The following is a 21,574-nucleotide window of genomic DNA, read 5'->3' on the forward strand; positions in this document are numbered from 1 at the left end:
GCCCAGGCAAACGAGGTGCAGAACTGTAAAATCCTCACCTGTCTCGCACTCCAGTGTGACCAAAAAGGGTCCTCGTGGAGCTGCGGTACAGGTTACGCGTGTCTCCATTTATACACCAGCTCCGACCCCTTTGCGAACCGACGCGGGGATGTGTTCGCATGTGCGCCGGAGGGGAAGACGGCATGGCTTTCGGGGACAGCTTGGCTGGGCTAGTGGCAGTACGCTGCGGCCGAGCTTGTGTCCGGTGCCTATTGTGGATTCCATTCCGGTGTCCATGTCAACCCACTCGCGCACTCTCGCAGAGCCTGTTGTGCATCCGCATTTACATTCGAAAACGGGTTCGCAAGGGGATACGCGTTTGCGCGTACGCACTTCTTATGCGCTTCGCCGACCAGCGAAGGGAATAGCACCTGGCCGCAAGTTCAAAGCAGATTAGGGAGCCGGCATTGGTCTAATTGACTAATGACCGACCAAAGCCTTGTACACAGGTGTAGGGCAGGATCATGACCTATGGGGAGTGGACACTTAGCGCCCTGGGATTTGTTAGCAGGCACATAAAAGGTGGCCTCCCAGGTCGGTCAGTGCCCACTGTTATCCTTCCTTATCCAGGTGCAGGTCAGTACTGCTAGCTACTGACTGAAGTTTGCAGGGACTGTGTCCGTTCCAGTGGGACCCAGGACCCGGGACTTTCCGTGATGCATCTGTTTACCTGGCAAGTTGCACAGAGACTTATGCATGGATCGGGACTACTCCTGGCTTTCCTTTGTTTTTTGTTTGCCTGATATTTGCCCAGTGAAGTTTACCTGGACATTGTTTATTTTGTTAATAAACCCCTTTGACTTTATCCTCACTGGTCTGTTTCGTTGGTGCCTTGCATTACAAGAACAGCATAACACCGCCGTGCTCTGCACATGTGGTATGCTGGAAGGGCACTGTGAATTGTCCCTGCAGTGGAGCCTGAGGACACGGTGGAGGATGAGGAGGCAGAGGTGGATATTGTTGCAGAACCAACAGCGTGAGAACGAGGAGGTGGAAGCGGCATTGCCTGGCCAAGTTGCTGGTGTGGCTGTGCAGGAACCACATTCACCCAGTGGTCCATAAAGGACATGTATTGTCCCTGACTGTAGTTACAGCTCCACACGTCAGCGCTGCCGTGCACTTTGGCAGACACCGACAGGCTCAAGGACTGGCCCACCTTCTGTTCTACATACGTGTGCAGGGCTGGTACTGCCTTTTTGGCAAAGAAATGATGGCTTGGGGCTCTCCACTTTGGCTCGGCACAAGCCATCAGTTCGCTGAGAGGTGAAGAGTCCACCACTTGGAAAGGGAGGGACTGCAGCACCAGCAACTTGGCCAGGAGCACAATCGGCTTCTGCGCCGTTGGATGAGTGCGTGCATACTGTTGTCTCTTTGCAATCGCTTCGGTGATCGATTGCTGACGGAATGACTGACGAGGAGTAGGAGGAGGAGCAGGAGCACCAGGACCAGCAGTTGATGGGAAGGACAGACAGCTCCCTTCGAATGAGGTAGTGGAGCCTTGACTGCCTGAAATGGGATGCGTGCAACTGGGTGATGCAGCGGTTGCTGTGGCAGGCTGGACCACCACATCGGAGCTACGGTTCTCTCAGGCCACTTTATGGTGACACTGCATATGTTGACGCAGGGCCGTGGCACCCTGGCCACGCTTCACCTTCTGCCCACAGATTCTACAAATGGGCATGTTGACCTCCTCCGGCGGCGTAAGAAAAAACTGCCACACTGCCGAGTAGGTGATTTTACCCCCAACACCACGCACTGACTGACTACGCACTACAGCCGCTGCTTCCGCGAACCCGTGCACCACTACTTTCCGGGCAGGTAAGCTCCAGAAAAGCGGGTGGTCTACCCCGGGCACGTTTGGCTCCCGACCTCCCACTGCTGCCACCCTGCTGACTCCCAGCCACGCTAGCAACTTGCTGGCTCCGCTGCTGCCTCACTGGCAAGCTGCCACCCTCATCTCCCGATGATGATGATGAAGCCCCTAATTCACCCAGCAACCAAGTGCGATCAGCTAGATCATCATCATCATCGAGTACTGTCTGCTTGTCACTGATGTCCTCCTCAACGGTCTCTGGGTCAGTAGCCTGACAGCTTGCAACACCAGCTCCCACGCCACTCTCCTCATCACTACTTGCCCGCCTACCAGAGGAAGCGGTGGACGTCTCCTCCACATCTTGGCTGGCCAGTTGCTGCTGACTGTCCTCTAGTAGCTCGTCCTTGCTGTATAGTGGAGCTGAGCCCACAGCATATAATACTTCTCTGGCAGAGGGAACAGAAAAGGACAGAGGCAGTTTGAGGACAGGTGAGGGCACATGGCCTGCTCCCGGGCCATGCCAACTAAGGGTTGTGTCTGAAGAACCCACGGACTCTTGGCTGGGGGTGTCTGATGTCACTTGGGACGAAGTGGATGACCGAGTCAACCATTCAAGAACTGCAGGGTTGCTGGTCAAGACACGACTGCTAGATGACAGCAGGAGTTCAGGCTTCTCGCTGTGACTCCTGCTGCCATGCCCCCTTACTCTGCTGCGACCTGTGCCTGCGCCAGAAACATTTAGGCCTCTACCACTCCCCTGTGCAGGGCCTGGAACTTCTCTGTCTGACATACTGTTATATCGAATAAATAAATAAAAAGGAAATTAACACCCAAAAAAAAGTCTGTAATTTTCTCACTTTCCCACACAACGGCTAATAAGCCCTTTTTTTCCCCACTAATACACGCCAAAAAGGGCTTTAGAACATATACAGTCAGGTCCATAAATATTGGGACATCGACACAATTCTAACATTTTTGGCTCTATACACCAGCACAATGGATTTGAAATGAAACAAAAAAGATGTGCTTTAACTGCAGACTCTCAGCTTTAATTTGAGGGTATTTACCTCCAAATCATGTGAACGGTGTAGGAATTACAACAGTTTGCATATGTGCCTTCCACTTGTTAAGGGACCAAAAGTAATGAGACATAATATTAATCATAAATCAAACTTTCACTTTTTAATACTTGGTTGCAAATCTTTTGCAGTCAATTACAGCCTAAAGTCTGGAACGCATAGACATCACCAGACGCTGGGTTTCATCCCTGGTGATGTTCTGCCAGGCCTCTACTGCAATTGTCTTCAGTTCCTGCTTGTTCTTGGGGCATTTTCCCTTCAGTTTTGTCTTAAGCAAGTGAAATTCATGCTCAATTGGATTCAGGTCAGGTGATTGACTTGGCCATTGCATAACATTCCACTTCTTTCCCTTAAAAAACTCTTTGGTTGCTTTTGCAGTATGCTTTAGGTCATTGTCCATCTACACTGTGAAGCGCCGTCCAATGAGTTCTGAAGCATTTGGCTGAATATGAGCAGATAATATTGCCCGAAACACTTCAGAATTCATCCTGCTGCTTTTTTCATCAGTAACATCATCAATAAATATAAGAGAACCAGTTCCATTGGCAGCCATACATGCCCACGCCATGACACTACCACCACCATGCTTCACTGATGAGGTGGTATGCTTAGGATCATGAGCAGTTCCTTTCCTTCTCCATACTCTTCTCTTCCCATCACTCTGGTACAAGTTGATCTTGGTCTCATCTGTCCATAGGATGTTGTTCCAGAACTGTGAAGGCTTTTTTAGATGTCATTTGGCAAACTCTAATCTGGCCTTACTGTTTTTGAGGCTCACCAATGGTTTAAATCTTTTGGTAAATCCTCTGTATTCACTCTGGTGAAGACTTCTCTTGATTGCTAACTTTGACACACATACACCTACCTCCTGGAGAGTGTTCTTGATCTGGCCAACTGTTGTGAAGGGTGTTTTCTTCACCAGGGAAAGAATTCTGTGGTCATCCACCACAGTTTTTTTCCATGGTCTTCGGGGTCTTTTGGTGTTGCTGAGCTCACCGGTGCATTCCTTCTTTTTAAGAATGTTCCAAACAGTTGTTTTGGCCACGCCTAATGTTTTTGCAATCTCTCTGATGGGTTTGTTGTGTTTTTTCAGCCTAATGATGGCTTGCTTCACTGATAGGGACAGCTCTTTGGATCTCATCTTGAGAGTTGACAGCAACAGATTCCAAATGCAAATAACAGACTTGAAATGAACTCTGGACCTTTTATCTGCTCATTGTAATTGGTATAATGAGGGAATAACACACACTTGGCCATGGAACAGCTGAGAAGCCAATTGTCCCATTACTTTTGGTCCCTTAACAAGTGGGAAGCACATATGCAAACTGTTGTAATTCCTACACCGTTCACGTAATTTGGATGTAAATACCCTCAGATTAAAGCTGACAGTCTGCAGATAAAGCACATCTTGTTTGTTTCATTTCAAATCAATTGTGGTGGTGTATAGAGCCAAAAATGTTAGAATTGTGTCGATGTTCCAATATTTATGGACCTGACTGTAACTACACCGCTGGACGGCAAATAGGTCCTTATTTTTTTCCACTTATACACTCCACAAAAGGCTTTAGAACATATAACTGCACCACTGAACGGCAAATAATATATATTTTATTGCCACTAATACACCCCAAAAAGGGTTTTAGAACATATAACTACACTGCCGAACAGAATATATATATTTTTTTGCCACTAATACATGCCAAAAAGGGATGTAATTTTCTCACTTCACCACACAACGGCAAATACTTTTTTTTGCGGCACTAATACACCCCAAAAAGGGTTTTAGAACATATAACTGCACCACTGAACGGCAAATATATATTTTTTTGCCACTAATACACGCTAAATAGGGCTGTAATTTTCTCCCTTCACCACACAACGGCAAATACTTTTTTTTGTTCCACTAATACATGCCAAAAAGGGCTTTAGAACATATAACTGCACCACTGAACAGCAAATAATATATTTTTTTTTGCCACTAATACAGGCCAAAAAGGTCTGTAATTTTCTCACTTCTCCACACAACGACTAATAAGCCCTTTTTTCCCACTAATACAAGCCAAAAAATGCTTTATAACATATAACTGCACCGCACAAGGGCAAATAAGAAGTAGAAATATTTCCTTGTAATAAACCCTGTTAATGGCTGTATCAAACAGCACTTGCACCCCAATAACAAGAACAGTTTGCTGGAATTACAGAGCTGTATAATGGCAATTTGGATCTGCAGTCAGTGCAGCAAGGTGTAATAGGATTGTTCCTATTACCCAGGCTGTAAACTCCCCTACTGAACCCTGTTCTGCTTCAATACTGTGGAATGATCCCTCCCTATCCTTTCCCTGAACTTCTTTACAGCAAAATAAAAGTTTTAAAGTCTTTCCTAGCACTGTCCCTAGCACCTGTTGACATCTCTCCCTGCACTAAATACACTGGAAAATGGCTGAATCCAAGATGGTTGAGGCTATTTATAGGGCTGTGACATCACAGGGCTGTCTGGCTGCTGATTGGCTGCATGCATGGCATTGTGGGTGATCCCTTGTTCCCAGAGTTCCTTGCTTCATGTCCAAACACGTGCAGCAGCCATTTTAGGAAAAAATGCGATTTGTTACCACAGCTTCCTACTCATGCCAGCTGAATACCAGGGGTTAAAAAAGTTGGACCCAGTCCTGAAGTGGCGTGGTTGTCTTCATGAAACAAATCCTTAAGGGCCCCATCACAAAACAAATTTGGTCTGACTCGTTTTTTTGCTCACTGGAAAAACTAAATTGAATCCATTTGTTCATTTTTCCATGCCACATGCAGTTTTTATGACAGTTTTTTAGTAGAGCTTTCTGCAAAACCAATGTTTGAATAGCATTTTTTCTGATGTTTTATTCCTTATAACAATTAAACAATGGGGAAAAAATGCTACTTCAACATGCTGCACTGCTAAAACACATACCAGAGAGTAGGGACAGACTGGCCATAGACCCTTCAGGGAAATTTCCTGGTGGGCCAATGGTACAGGGGGCTGTCCAAGTCTTCTCATAGCCTCCGGCTGGGTACCTAGTGATCTGATGCTCTCAGCATTAATTAATGCTAGAAGCTTCAGGTACTAATGCACCAGGCTGACAGCTGCTCTGCTCAATTCAACTGTATTGGCATCCTCAGGACAGCAAATAGTTGAATACTAGGGTGAGGGTGACAATATTTTGTGCTGCACTGTGTTTATTGGTTCTGCTGGGATGGTATTTTGTGCTGCACTAAGGTACTGCTGGCCCCTTCCTACTTCTTTTGGCCCTTGACTTCTTTCACACTAGTGTTAAAGAAATCCGGCAGGCTGTTGGGCCATGGGGACTACTATAATGGTGACCGGTGGAGACCCGGCCGCAACCAAGCAAATATGCTGAGAATAGGCATATGCAGCGGTTTTTGTCCAGCCGATTACCGGCCATCTATGCCTGAACATCCTGCCAGAAGGCTGTACCGCTAGTGTCAAACTAGCCTTATTGAGTGGAAAACTGATGCTTCTGTTTTAGTGTTTATGAATTTCTTAAGTTCTTGTGGATGTCATCAGATTTCGTGCCTTTTTCATATGTAATAAAAAAAAAACGGAAGACCAAGGCCCCTTTCACACGGGCGAGTTTTCCGCGCGGGTGCAATGTGTGAGATGAACGCATTGCACCCGCACTGAATCCGGACCCATTCATTTCTATGGGGCTGTGCACACGAACAGTGATTTTCACGTATCACTTGTGCATTGCGTGAAAATCGCAGCATGCTCTATATTGTGCATTTGCAACGCAGGCCCCATAGAAGTGAATGGGGCTGTGTGAAAATCGCAAGCATCCGCAAGCAAGTGCGGATGCGGTGCAATTTTCACGCATTGTTTCTAGGTGACGATCAGGATGGGGACCCGATCATTACATGGTTATAAGGGAAAATAATAGCATTCTTAATACAGAATGCTAAGTAAATTAGGGATAGAGGGGTTAAAAAAAAAAAAAAAAAAAAAACATTAAACTCACCTCATCCACTTGTTCACGCAGCCTGGCTTGTCTTCTTTGATGACCTGGGAGGAAAAGGACCATTGGTGACGTCACTGCGCTCATCACATGGTCCATCACATGATGGACCATGTGATGAGCGCAGTGACGTCACCAAAGGTCATTTTCCTCCCAGGTCCTCAAAGAAGAGGAAAGAAGACGAGCCGGGCTGCACGAACAAGTGGATGAGGTGAGTTTAATTATTTTTATTTATTTTTTAACCCCTCCATCTCTAATTTACTTAGCATTCTGTATTAAGAATGCTATTATTTTCCCTTATAACCATGTTATAAGGGAAAATATTAAAATATACAGAATACCTAACCCAAACCCGAACTTCAGTGAAGAAGTCCGGGTTTGGGTCTGGGTACCACATTAAGTTTTTTTTCACGTGCGTGTAAAATGCATTGCACTCGTGTGGGAAAAACTGAAGAACGCAACGCAATCGCATACAAAATTCACCCCACTCGCAGACAAAATCGCACGATTTTCCCGCAACGCACCCTCATCCTATCCTGCCCTCACATGCGACGCCCGTGTGAAAGAGGCCGAATACACAAGCATCTCCTTGCAAGTGTCGATTAAAAGCGGTCAGTCCATTAGAGTGCTTTAGTATTAGTATTATGTTCATGAATGGGCAAGTACTGTGTGAAAATGCAAAATATGAACATGCTGCATCTTTGTTTCATGCGGAGCGATCTAGTGTGAGGAAAATCCATTGACTTTAATGGATCAACTTTCAGTCCAGGTACTTGCAGTTTTAAACACAAATGTCACCTGAGTGTTAAAATTGTGTGCATGAGCCTTAAAGGGCTATTCTGCTTGGTTAAACCTATTCCCTATCCGCAGGATATACACAGGACGCCCCTGCAGCCCCCTGCAGCCTCCCTGAAAAGAACAGAGCGGCCAGTCTCACATGCGTGCGGCCGCTCCATTTTTTGCAGGGAACGGCAGGTGGCACGGGGCCACCATTCCCGTGATCAGTGGGGGTCCCAGTGGTAGGACCCCCACTGATCTGATAGTTATCCCTTATCCTGGGGAACTTTAATCAACCAAAATACCCCTTTTTATGCCTCTTTCAATATGTAATGTGTCAGGATCTGTTCAGTGAAAAACTGAAAACCAGGAGCTCTAAATACAGAATATGAGCAGATCTTTCCCTTATACCTTATGTCTGTGGAGGCTCCAATCCTGGTATCCTGGTTGTGGTTCACAATAAGGCCTCTTGCACACGAACGTGTGCTGCCCGTGCCCGTGCTGCGGACCGGCCAGCCACATGCGGATCGCGACCCCATTCACTTGAAGGGGGTCCGCGATCCGTCCGTTGCGATCCGTTCGTTCTGCAAAAAGATTGGACAAGTTCTATCTTTTTGCAAAATGGAAGCATGGAACGGAACACCACAGAAGCACTCCGTAGTGCTTCCGTAGGGTTCCGTTCCGTGCTTCCGTTCCGCATCTCCGTGATTGCGGACCCATTGTCCGCATCCGTGATGTGGAATGCACGCGGCCAGTGTCCCGTGTATTGCGGACCCGCCATATGGGGGCCGCAATACGACCACGGGGGACACACGGTTGTGTGCAAGAGGCCTAACTGATGGAAATCACTGACCAAATCACTGACATGTGAATTAGGCCTCATGCACACGACCGTTTTTGTAGTCTGCATTTTTTGCAGCTCAGGTACGGACCCATTCACTTAAATGGGGCTGCAAAAGATGCGGACGGCATTCCGTGTGCTGTCCACATCCGTTGCATCGTTCCGTTTCCCTGCAAAAAAAATATAGCATGTCCTATTCTTGTCCGTTTAGCGGACAAGAATAGGCATTTCTACTATAGACCACCCGTTCCGTTCCGCAAATTGCGGAAGGCACACGGGCGGATTCCGTTTTTTGCGGACCGCAAAGAACGGCACGGTCGTGTGCATGAGGCCTTAGGCTTACCACACAGCTTCTACTAGCAACCATCAGTGAAAACTCGACTGCATCTAGATGCCACCCATGTGCTGTCAGTTTTTTCACTGACGCATTGATGTGAATGGACCAGCCCACGTGATGAAGATGAACATGCTGCGGTTTTTACTGATTGAATAGATGGACGGTGAAAAAAAATGCAATGCTCACTTGCATATAGTCATTGAAATCAATGGGTCAGTGTTCAGTCCAGATGCTATCCATTGCAAAAACAGACTGTGTCCAGACAGAACGCTCGCTTGTATGAAATAAGCCAAAGGGTACTTTCACACATTTTTTTCTTGTAAAAAAAAACACTATGAAATTCATAAATTTTAGGGGGTTTGGGGGGGAAGGGGTTTAGTCACATAACATTTTTCTAGCTTTTAAAAAAAAATTATAATAATCTTGTAGAGCATGCCACAATAAAAAATAAAAAAAAGATAAAAAACATGTCATGGGATATAAAAACGTCAGTATAGGATAAAACGCCACTCAAAAAAGTGCAATGTTTGTGGGGCATTTTATATTTTTCCACAGCACAATAAGTAACATGTGGATACAGCTTTTTCCACTGCAAAAACACACTGAAAAATAATACAAAAAACATGATGGAAAACCATGGCATTTAAAAAAAAAAAAATATCATAATAATATGATACCACTGCGTTCGTGTGGCTTTCGGGTCATGGCCATGCTGGGATCAAGAACTGAAGCGGCCAATACTATGCAGCCATTTTTTTTCTGCAGGAGTCTGTATTATAAAATCAGTTTGTAGGTTCCATTTTGAATCATTTCTGGTATTTAATAGCAAAATAATGAATACTAGCTATCTAGTGTATATGCAAATAAAGCATAATTATCACTATTATCCAATAGACGTCTGTTTTACAGTATCTGTATCTTAGACATGCAGTTGACCACTACAGAAATAAAATGCATTATTACTGAGCGCTCTGGTCCTGTAGGTGGCAGCACTTCACCACCTGATAATACAGCCACCACAATAGAACAACCACTATGTTATAGCTAGTTATTACCTTGTTTATCAGAATGATCCTAGTTAACCCATACTGTACCGTATCCTAATATGATTGTCAATGCTGTCATAACATGGGCTTGGTTACTGCAGCTGTAATCTGATCAATAATGCTTGTCATAGACATATTTTAACAATCAGAGTCATACTAGCTCCACCAGAGAAAATAATCCGATACCCACGTTCCAGCCATAGAGTATATATCCATTATAGCAGCATCACTGCACACAGGACTTATAATTAAAGAGAAGTAATAAGATATTGATGTAATAGCCTAAAACTGTACCAAAACCCATCAGCAGATTATAGCCAAATGGGGAGGTCAGCTATAAGTCCTTATGTGTCCTGTTGTGGTCATGCCCCATTTATGTGCTGGAACTTGGGCCCTTCAGCAAATCCTTTTCTGGGTCAGTCTGAACATATTGGACTGTGATGAGAAGCTGACCAGAGCAGTACATCTCCTGGGAAGTTTTTTTTTCTGAATTGCGAATATGCTATTTAATAATCATCAAATATGTTCATTGAATTATTACAATTAATCAGTCACATATAACACAATTTAAGGGATCATGCACAAAAATTTATTTTTTTTTCCGCATCCGATCCACATTTTTTGTGGTTCGGATGTGAACCATGCTCGGCCGAACACCATTTTGACTCGAGCATCGCGATTGGCTACGCAGCCAAAAAACATGCGGGGAAGTACTGGCACTCACTGTAATGCCGTAGCCATGTTGGTTACTGGCATTACAGTGATTGGCTGGCTGGAATGTGTCATCGGGTGCTATACAGCACCCAATGACACGTGGTTCGGCTGCAGCAGAAGGGAAAGATAGTGTAGGAATAGTTATTTTTTTTAGACAGGGTTTAGTGTTGAAAGGTGTTAGAGACCCAAAAGTCTATTAAGGACTATTGTTTTATCTGGCTGCAATATATATTATTAGCACAACCTGTGCTAAATTGCGTGCAATTGTTTGTCCGCTGCCGACAGTGACACAACCTCTGCTACATCTGTTGTGTTACATTTGCGCATCCTAAAAATCTGTGACTTTCAGCGCACTTGTTTAGCCGCTGCTGGCAGCTGACAGTGACATTACCTGTGCTACATCTCCAGTATAACGTTTGCGCATCCTAAATATCTGTCACATTCAGTGTAATTTTTTCTTAGCCGCTGGTGACAGAGACATTACCTGTGCTGCATCTATATAATGTTTGCGCATCCAAAATATCTGTGACATTCAGTGTAATTTTTTCGCCGCTGGTGACAGCGACATTACCTGCGCTACATCTCCTGTATAACGTTTGCGCATCCTAAATATCTTTGACATTCAGTGAAATTTATTTGCGCATACACTTATAAAACCTGCGCTACTGTAGGTGTGACATACTTGCAAACATATATACCATTTAATATGCTCAAGACGAGCAGTAAGGGACGGGGAAGTGGCCATGCTGCTGATGGTGCACGCAAAGGCCGTGGCCCTGGGCGCGGTGAAACTGTGCCTGCTGCCAGAGCACAAGAAACACACTAATTCACGATACCTAGCTTCATGTCCCAGTTTGCAGGGCGGCGCAGGACACCACTCTCAAAGTCACACCAATGCGACCAAGTGGTTGGTTGGATTGCAGCAGATAATGCTTCCAGTCGGTTAAGCACCACCCTGTCTTCCACAAAGTCCAGTCTCAGTAGCCAAGAGTCTGGTCAACAGAATCCTCACCCTGATCCTCCTTCCTCCCACCATGGAGAGTCTTGGCAAACAAGTGATCCCGCACTCGGATATTCCGAGGAGCTCTTTTCATCGCCATTCCTTGATTTGGGCCTCTCACCAAGCCGGCTTGAAGAGGGACATGAGGAGATCTTGTGCACTGATTTCCAAACTCTTGAGCATCCACAGTCAGAAGAAGATGACAGTGGGGAACGGCAATTAGTGTTTCACGAGGTGGATGATGATGATGAGACACAGTTGCCAATAAGTGAGTTTCTTTTTAGGTCAACAAGTCAGGAGGATGACCCGAGTGAGGAAGTGGAAGAGGAGGTGGTGGACGATGAAATCACTGACCCAACCTGGGAAGGTGGCAAGCCGAGCAAGGACAGCAGTACAGAGGGGGAGGGATCCGCAGCACCGCAACAGGTTGGAAGAGGCAGTGGGGTGGAAAACAGGAAAAGGAGGGCCACACAAAACAGGCCCGCAACTGTTCCCCAGAGCACCCCCTTGTGGCAATGTTACTTGCCAAGGGGAAGCTGTTCTGCAGTCTGGCGCTTTTTTGAGGAAATTGCAGACAATAAAAGAATTGCCATTTGCAACCTGTGCCGTACCAAAATCAGCAGGGGCGTGAACAATAGCAACCTCACCACCACCAGCATGATCCGCCACATGGCATCAAAGCGCCATAATAGGTGGGCCAAACACCTGAGTCCACAATCAGTGTCTGGGGGTCACACCACTGCCTCCTCTTCCCCTGTGTTATGTGCTGGCCAATCCCCTGTCCAAGACGCAGGCCCGGATGCCTCCCGCCCTGCACCTGGACCTTGGCAAGCATCATCAGCTAGCACATCTACTTCTGTGTCCCAGTGCAGCGTACAAATGTACATACCCCAGGCCTTTGAACGAAAGCACAAATACCCAGCCACCCACCCACAGGTCATAGCACTAAATGCGCACCTTTCCAAATTGCTGGCCCTCGAAATGTTGCCATTTAGGCTTGTCGACACTGAGGCTTTCTGCAGCCTGATGGCGGTGGCCGTCCCTCATTACTCAGTCCCCAGCCGCCTCTATTTTTCCCGGTGTGCCGTCCCCGCCTTACACCAGCATGTGTCCCGTAACATCACCCGTGCCCTGACCAATGCAGTTATTAGGAATGTCCACTTAACGACTGACACATGAACAAGTGCTTGTGGCCAGGGACTCTACATTTCCCTGACAGCACACTGGGTAAATGTTGTGGAGGCCGGGAGTGAGTCGTACCCTGGGATGGCTACCAACGCCAAGGATTGCGGGCCCTACTTCCATCAGGATTTCCGCCACCACATACATTAGTGGCTGCAACCCCCCCTTCTCCTCCTCCACCTCCTCCTCCACTTCCACCTCTGAATTCTCATCTTGCAGCACCAGTCAGCCATCAGTCAGTAGCTGGAAGCAGTGTAGCACTGCAGTGGGGAAGCGGCAACAGGCTGTGCTAAAACTTATTTGCTTAGGTGACAAACAGCACACCGCAGCAGAGCTGTGGCAGGGTATAAGGGACCCGACTGAGCTTTCTCACAGCGAATTGGATGATGATGATGAGGAGGAGCAGGAGACAGTTTCCTCCGCTACAGAGGGTAGTATCCATAGCAGGTTTATTCCATCTGTTCAGCGTGGATGGGCCGAAGAGGAGGAAGAGGATGAGGAGATTGAGAGTCATCCTCCTGATGAGGACAGCGAAGTCTTGTCTGTTGGGACTCTGGCACACATGGCTGACTTTATGTCAGCTCAGCAGCAGACCCTCACCCCTAATGTTTTAAAGGGTCACCAGCAGGCCCTCGCCCATAATGTTTTAGATGGTCAGATCAGCAGCAGGCCCTCGCCCCTACTGTTTTAGAAGGTCAGCTCAGCAGCAGGCCCACGTCCCTAATGTTTTAGAGGGTTGGATCAGCAGCAGGCCCTCACCTCTAATGTTTTAGAGGGTCAGCTCAGCAGCAGACCGTCACCCCTAATGTTTTAGAGGGTCACCAGCAGGCCCTTGCTCCTAATATTTTTGAGGGTCACCAGCAGTCCATCAATCATAATTTTTCAAGGGTGTGTATGATGCCCTCCTTTATGTGTATTGGAGTCCCTGTTCCTTGTAATTTTTGGCAGCCCTTTCACTTAGTGCCACTACCTGAACAATTGTACCACAATGTGAATGAGGCCCTCCATTATGTGATATACAAGTTGTATCGGAGTGCCTTTTCCTTGCAATTTTTGGCAGCACTTGCACTTTATATACAAGTAAATATACAGGAAAGAATGTTTCCTAACAATTTTTCCTCGAAAATAGATTTTATATTCGGTTTTGTACGCATTACTGTCAGTCTGTAAAAGTGGCGTACTACTCGGACAACATCATTCCCAGCAGCGATCTGGGAGTCCAAGATGCACCCAGACATCCTCTCCATGCTGTTCCCGAACCATTTCAGTGGTGTTTCCATGAAGTTATGACTTTTTCCTATGAACCAGGCACCCTCCTCTCTTCAGAGCAGGGGGTGTCTGGTTTAATGCTCGGGTTCTCCAATTGACTTCCATTGTGCTCTGGTGCTCGGTAGAGCACCCGAGCATCCCAAAGTGTTCTACTCGAGCACCCGAGCACTTTGGTGCTCGATCAACACTAATGTAGACCTATTCACTTTATTGGGACTGCAAAAGATGCAGGCAGCGCATTGTGTCCTGTCCGCATCCGTTTGTCTGTTCCATGGCACCCATAGAAATAAAGAACATGTCCTAATCTTGTCTGCATTACAGACAAGGTTAAGACTGTTCTATTGTGGTCCAGGTGTTTCGTTCTGCAAAATGCGGAATGCAGACACCCAATATCCATGTTTTGCAGATCGTAAAACAGGCAGCAGTCATGTGCATGAGCCGTAATAATGTTGTATTCAGGGGGGGAATTAAATAGATGTTTCATGGATTATTTCGTTACTTTAAAGGGGTATTCCAGTAATTTAAAGTTATACCCTATGCACAGGATGGGGGGGATAACTATTAGATTTGTGGGTGTTCTACCATTGAGAAGCCTACCAATCACGAGAATGGAGGCCATGTATACTGCAGTCTCCACCAAAATGAGCAGAGCTCACTGCCACTCCATTCATCTCTATAGGACTGCTGGAAATTGCAGAGCGATTGTACTCAGCTATCTCCAGCAGACCCACAGACATGAAGCAAATGCAGGCACTGATCTCCAGTAGGAGACCTCTGACGCCAGTGATTGGTTGCAGTGGGAATGTGTGGTATACAGCCATGGAGCGGAGCAGATGGCAGAGCGGGAATAAGTGGTTAGTATACGTTCTATTATTATGTTGACACACTTAAGTGTTTTGAGAAGGTTTTGAGATTAGTCAGACAAACCCCTTAGATTAAAGAAAAAAAAAGTTTCTAAAAAAAAAAAGTCATGAGAAGCTAGGGATAGTACTTAAAATGTCATGTTGGAAATCTTAGGAAGACTGAACGTACAGGTAATGCAAATTTAGTTTCAATATTTCAGGGCTTAAGAGTGCATAACAGAATATAAAACCATGTAGTAAACAGAACACTTGCTTTTTTACATTGTCTCCACTTGCATAATACAATTCCAGCATTTTTTATGCAATCCAGGCTGGTTGGTGCAATTAGATGTTATGACCACTAGATAAATACCAATGACAGGTGAACCTAGTCTGGAGGTTCCAATTGAGGATCCAACCGGACGTGATTCAAAAAAGAAGGAACACTGTAAAGGCGCCACTCCCATAGATGTGGAGAAATTAGATGTGGTGGTTAGTACCCCCTTAAGCCGGAGGATAATATATGGTGATGAAAGATGTAGAATACTCTCCAAAGGGGAGATTCCTGATGATGAGAGCTGGAGTACTCACTTCACAGGGGGGGTAGTCACAGGATAAAGCTCAAGACACCTGTGGCCAACTGCCCCCCTAGCCGGGATCTCATGTAGAATGATTTCAATTGATGGCAGCCAACGACAAGGCTTCTGATCAATGCAGTTTATTACAGTAAAATAGCCCAATGGACTATTTTACTGTAATAAACTGCATTGATCAGAAGCCTTGTCGTTGGCTGCCATCAATTGAAATCATTCTACATGAGATCCCGGCTAGGGGGGCAGTTGGCCACAGGTGTCTTGAGCTTTATCCTGTGACTACCCCCCCTGTGAAGTGAGTACTCCAGCTCTCATCATCAGGAATCTCCCCTTTGGAGAGTATTCTACATCTTTCATCACCATATATTATCCTCCGGCTTAAGGGGGTACTAACCACCACATCTAATTTCTCCACATCTATGGGAGTGGCGCCTTTACAGTGTTCCTTCTTTTTTGAATCACGTCCGGTTGGATCCTCAATTGGAACCTCCAGACTAGGTTCACCTGTCATTGGTATTTGTCAAATGGGAATGAAATCCTTTTTCATATCCCTATAACACTTGTGCTGCCTTCCCCGAATAGTTATTCAACAGGCACGTAGTTTGTGGTGCTTTTTTATCTCATCCTATAGGATATTCTATACTTCTTTTGTCTACATCTACATCTCCTCCATCCCTCTGGCGCCTTTTCCCCAGGACCTCCAGTCCTGGTGGGACCACTCAACCTCTTTTTTCTTTTCTCTTTGCATGACCACTAGATGGCAGCCTCATGCACTGAATAAAAGTCATACGGTTCCAGACAAACCTTTATATGCAGCTGCTTCCCTGATGGCGACTGGAGAAAGAATGGCTTGTTGTCATTAAGGTCAGTGACTGTGATGTAAACTGCAGCTGTGGCATTGCGGCGTGGCATGCCATGGTCAGTCACCAATACAGTGAGGTGATGATATGCTTTAACTTCACGATCCAAGGCTTCAGAATTCATCAATTCGCCTGTACAAAATATAAGCAAAGACAATAGGGAATTTAAAGTTATAAAACTGCCAGTAAGGGGCAGACTTACTAATCCTATAGATGGCGTAAACTTAGACCGGCTGTCTAGACCTGCACCAGATTTATCCCAGGGGCTCATGGAATGAGAAATGTGGTGCAGGGATAGGTACATTTAGATTAGTAGATAATAGTTACAATTCGAACGCTAAAGGTTGTCTTACACAACCCAATTCTGAAGGCGATTGTCGGGAAGGAAGTGTTCCTTCCCAGCAATGGCCTGCTCGCTAGCGGAGGAGACCACTGCTATTACATGCAGCGATCTCCTCCACAGCATGGGGAGGGGGCGATTGTTATGTCATCGCTTGTCCCCATAAGGACTCATTGTTTGCCAGCAGCAGATCGTGATAAGCTGCTAGAAGTTTCCTGAGACTGGAGAAAATGGTTGGCACAGCAGAACATTAAAAATGGCTTTATAGCAGTTAGAGTGCTCCAATATATTTGCGATTGTGTTAATTGGCACTAATGATGTGAATATTTTAGCGCAATACGTGAAACTTCACATTTTAGCAGGTCTTCCTAACACACTGCAACAGCTACACTATATCAGGATATAACCTACACTGACTATCTCCCACTAACTATCTGTATTATATATAAGCTATCTAACTATCTATCTAATGTGGTGTGGAAAGCACAGAGCACAGCAATGACACTGCTTTCTCTCTCAGAACTTTAAAAAACTGTGGAAAATAGCTGCTGGGGAGGTTCTTATATAGTAAGGGGTAGGCAACTTTCCTATTGGTTGCTAGGGATGTTGCTAAGCTCAGACAAAGACATTGCAACCTTCTCATTGCCCACAAGCAAGAAGGGAGGTTACTGATGAAAAAAAAAAATCTAGAATATTCAAAATTACGAATATATATCACTGTATTCTAAATATTCGCGAATTCTCGAAGTGCTGATATTCGCGATTAGAATATTCGCGCCCAACACTACAAATAAAGTATGTTAAGGTAATACTTGCAGATCCATATGAAATACTGGTGACTGTACAAGGTCTTCTCTACCATAGTACATCAATAGATGACATTCTAGCGACAGTATTTGTGTGGCATTACCTGTCTTAGAGTTGATATGAAAATAATTGTGCTCGGAAAGCAGAAAGTATGAGAGCTGTCCATTCCTCCCTGAGTCCATATCCAGTGCCCTGATTGTCCCAACCACACCATGAGGAGCTGGATTTTCAGGAAGAGTGAAGAAATAGATGTCCTGATTGAAAATTGGGTAATTGTCATTTACATCCAAAATCTTCACAATTATAGAGGTGGTTGCAGTCTGATCTTTAAACGGGTCCATGCTTCTTGCCACTACAATCAGATTATATATGTTCGCTTTCTCAAAATCCAAAGACCGACGCAGAAAAATCCATCCTGTATTCCGACTTATTCCAAATATAACTGAATCCGCAGGGAGCAAGGAGTAAATGATTCTAGTCTGCTGACTTTGTGCCCCATCAAAGTAGGCTTTCACCTGAATGATTCTTGAGTTGATAGTGCAATCTTCATTGATTTCAACTTGATGCACCAAATTTCCAAAAGTCAAAGCATTACCAAGATTGTTCTTTGTAACACTAACAGTTAATGTGAGGAGGGAACTTAAGGGAGGACGTCCGTTATCTTCAGCCGTTATTAGGAGAATATGCTCACAGACCATTGTTAAAGTTGTATTTAGGTACAAAATTCCAAGGTTAGGGTCAATGCTAAACATGTCTTGCTTTTCACTAGCAATGCTGTAGGTGATCAATCCATTATAATCATCATCTATGTCTTCTGCTCGAGCAATATACAGTGCACTGCCAGGAGGAGTTGTCTGGGGTAAGCTTATTCTTTCATTCACCCTTAAAAAAAACGGTGGGTTGTCGTTGACGTCGGTTATAGTAATGTTGACCTGTGTACTGCTGAAGACCGTAGAGCTCCCTAGCTGTGCCTGGACAGTAAGAACAATAATGGGTTGAGATTCATGATCTAGTAGCTTTCTTGTTGTAATGATACCAAACTGGGAGTTTATGGAGAACATCTGATGTGGATCACCAGACAATATTCTGTATGATACAGGATCAATGGAATCTAAAGAAGACAATACAAAGCAGAAGAATAATGTTATTAAAGGGAACAGTACATACTGAACTAGGTATATATCAACTGACAAACAGTCAAGTCAGAAAGTGCTCATATATAAATGGGGTTTTCCGAGACTTTAATACTGATGACCTATTCTCTGGATTGGTCGTCAGAATCTGATTGGTGGGTGTTCGACAACCAGGAACCCTCAGCTGTTTGAAAAGGCAGCGGCGCTCACTGTAGTGCCGCGGCCCTCTCTCAGCTTTTCCTAGGCCAATGACAACACATTCATCGGACACGTGGCCTAGGAGCAGCTCAGCCCATAGAAGTGAATGGGGCAGAGTGCGATACTAAGCACAGCTGCTATACAATGTACGGCGCAGTGCTTTCTAACATGCGAGAAGGATGCGGCCTTGTCATTGGCCTAGGAAAAGCCAAGAGAGGGCCTCGGCACTACAGCGAGCACTGTTGCCTTCTTGAACAGCTGATCTGTGGGGTTCCAGGTGTCAGACCCCCACAGGTCAGATACTGATGACCTATCCAGAGGATAGCAAATACTATATTCAGAGCAGCACTCAAATACCACGTAGACTCTAACTGTAATGCATCAGCCCATCCACAACCTCAGATCCACCTTGTTCATCCGATCAGCATACAAACACAAGTTGACGGCAGCATATCCAGAAGTGAATTTTATTCACAGTGGGTCCATGATAAAATGTGCAATAACGCAAATAAAGTGCAATGTTTCGACTACATAGCATGTTTCGACTACATAGTATGCTTGATAAAGACTATTATGTAGTCGAAACGTTGCACTTATTTGGCGTTATTGCACATTTTTTCATGGACCCACTGTGAATAAAGTTCACTTCTGGATATGCTGCCGTCAACTTGTGTTTGTATGCTATCCAGAGGATAGGTCATTACTGTAGTATTAAGTATTATAGTCTTGGAAAACCCTTTTAATATTTTTCAAGACCAAGGCCTGTCAGTGCCTGAATGTCAAAAAAAAAGTTCACCTTTTGGAATGCCACATTTTAAAGGACAATATATATTTTTAATTTTGCACTTTTGTCAATGTTTTTGAAAAAAGGCTCACATGTTTAGTTAATTTGGTACAAAGAAAGAACTTCTATCTTTTCATTTTTTTATATTTAATGCAGCAGAAGAGGGGGAAAATTGCAAATTTCCTTCATATTTTCCAGATAAGTCACAAAATAATTCCCACACTCTCACATGTATGTTACAAAATATGTGCCCTTTGCACCACCTACATCACTGTTATAACAACTCAATTTTTTAAAAGTTCATTCTATTTCACTATGGGACTTGTAAATGGTGTAATCTGGGATCTGGTGGGGCTAGAGACAAGAAGCAGTGACTGGGAATAATTAGTGTGGATTTAAAGTAACATGCATTGGAGCTTGAAAGTTTTTGAACCCATCAGAATTTTAAAAATGTATCATTTTACTCAATAAATAAATGACCGAGTGTAATATTTTTGACTCATTTGTTTGATTTGGTTGTGTGAAAATCTGATGTAGTTTAGGTGAAACATATGCAGAAACTAACATTCAAGCACCACCAGATATTCTGTGATAAATTCTTTACATGTGTGCAATGCATGCCTCCTAGGTAAAATGTATCCATGTCAAAGAAAATAGTCCCTAACAGTATGGGTTGCAGAAATTTCCTCTCATTATTATTTCAGAAGTCTTGCTATTTTCTTTGTATTTTTTAATTGTCTTGTTATTATTTTTGTCATTTTTTTTCCCACCACTTTTTGTTTCAGCCCCATCTTTTAATGTTAGAGCACTATGTGGTGTAATCTGCCATTAAACAGGGTCACGTATATATACGTTGCTGCAGTATGATGTATATGCTGCAACGTTGTAAATATCCAGATTGGCAATATGAGAATGTTTATTTTAACTAGATGAGATTTGGGTCATGAAAAGACATGCTAGGCTTTATCTGTATAAGTATGTACATTTATTATAGTAATAACTTAGCGATAACTACTATATAACATATAGGTGTATTAAAGCTTACAAAGCTTGTGATTTAAAGGGAGTCTCTGCTTAGACCCGCTCATGTGACTGCTCACATGAGACAAGAGGAGGGTCTACACTATACCCGCGCGGGCTTAAAACCAGCCAGTATGGACACTTGGGCTGTCACTGCCACACGCAGGACGGGATGCAGGCTTTGTCCCATGAACAACAACTGCCTCATGTTAAGATAAGTATCTTACAATACATCGACTGATCACTGATTTTGGACCTAAACTGTTGATATAAGAATTTGTTAATGCATTGTGGCTATTGGGCACTCTGTTGCCAATAATGTTGTATCATTCCCATAATGATTTGTCAGTTGGCCATTGAAACACGTCGGGACATTTTGTGGAGCTGGCATGAGTGTACCCCTGATTCTTTGTCTCCCTGACGAACGCTGGGCAGTCATACCCGTTACACAGGAACAATCAGGTGCATGCAGAGAGGTGGAAATTGGAGGAAGCTATAGGGTCACATAGGGGAAGAGACCCAGTACCTGTGTCCCACTAACTTTTCCCCCTCAAGACATTTTTCTATCCCCCTCTCATTCCTTTATTATTTTGTTTTGTATGTGAGCACAATTTATGCATACATGCATTTTGTACTATTTTTTGTTTGATTTGGTTGTACACTTTATGGGCCTATTTTATATCGAGTATTTATTAAAAGCTACAATAAGTTTTATTAAGGTCACCCATCACTTGTTAAAGATTGTCCTTGGATTGGCCAGAACTTCTCACATAAACAGTGCTGGACAATCAAAGAGCATGGCTCCACAAGCGGAAAGTGTCTTGGACTACCAAATGCATCAAGTAGTGCAGCCATCTTGTAGGACAGAAGAGGAGCCTAGAAATGTGTGGATTTGC

At 44.6% G+C, this 21,574-nt stretch overlaps 1 protein-coding gene across 1 annotated transcript in view; it reads right to left on the reverse strand.

Moving 5' to 3' along the window:
* Nucleotides 1-21,574, reverse strand: part of DCHS2 (dachsous cadherin-related 2) — a 377,954-nt gene that overhangs the window by 82,429 nt on the left and 273,951 nt on the right. Inside the window, 2 exon segments of the mRNA XM_040419885.1 lie at nucleotides 16,341-16,528; nucleotides 17,647-18,654. Of these exon segments, the coding sequence (XP_040275819.1) occupies nucleotides 16,341-16,528; nucleotides 17,647-18,654 (1,196 nt within the window).

This window comes from Bufo bufo, chromosome 2, assembly GCF_905171765.1.
Source record: "Bufo bufo chromosome 2, aBufBuf1.1, whole genome shotgun sequence".
Lineage (NCBI taxonomy): Eukaryota > Metazoa > Chordata > Amphibia > Anura > Bufonidae > Bufo > Bufo bufo.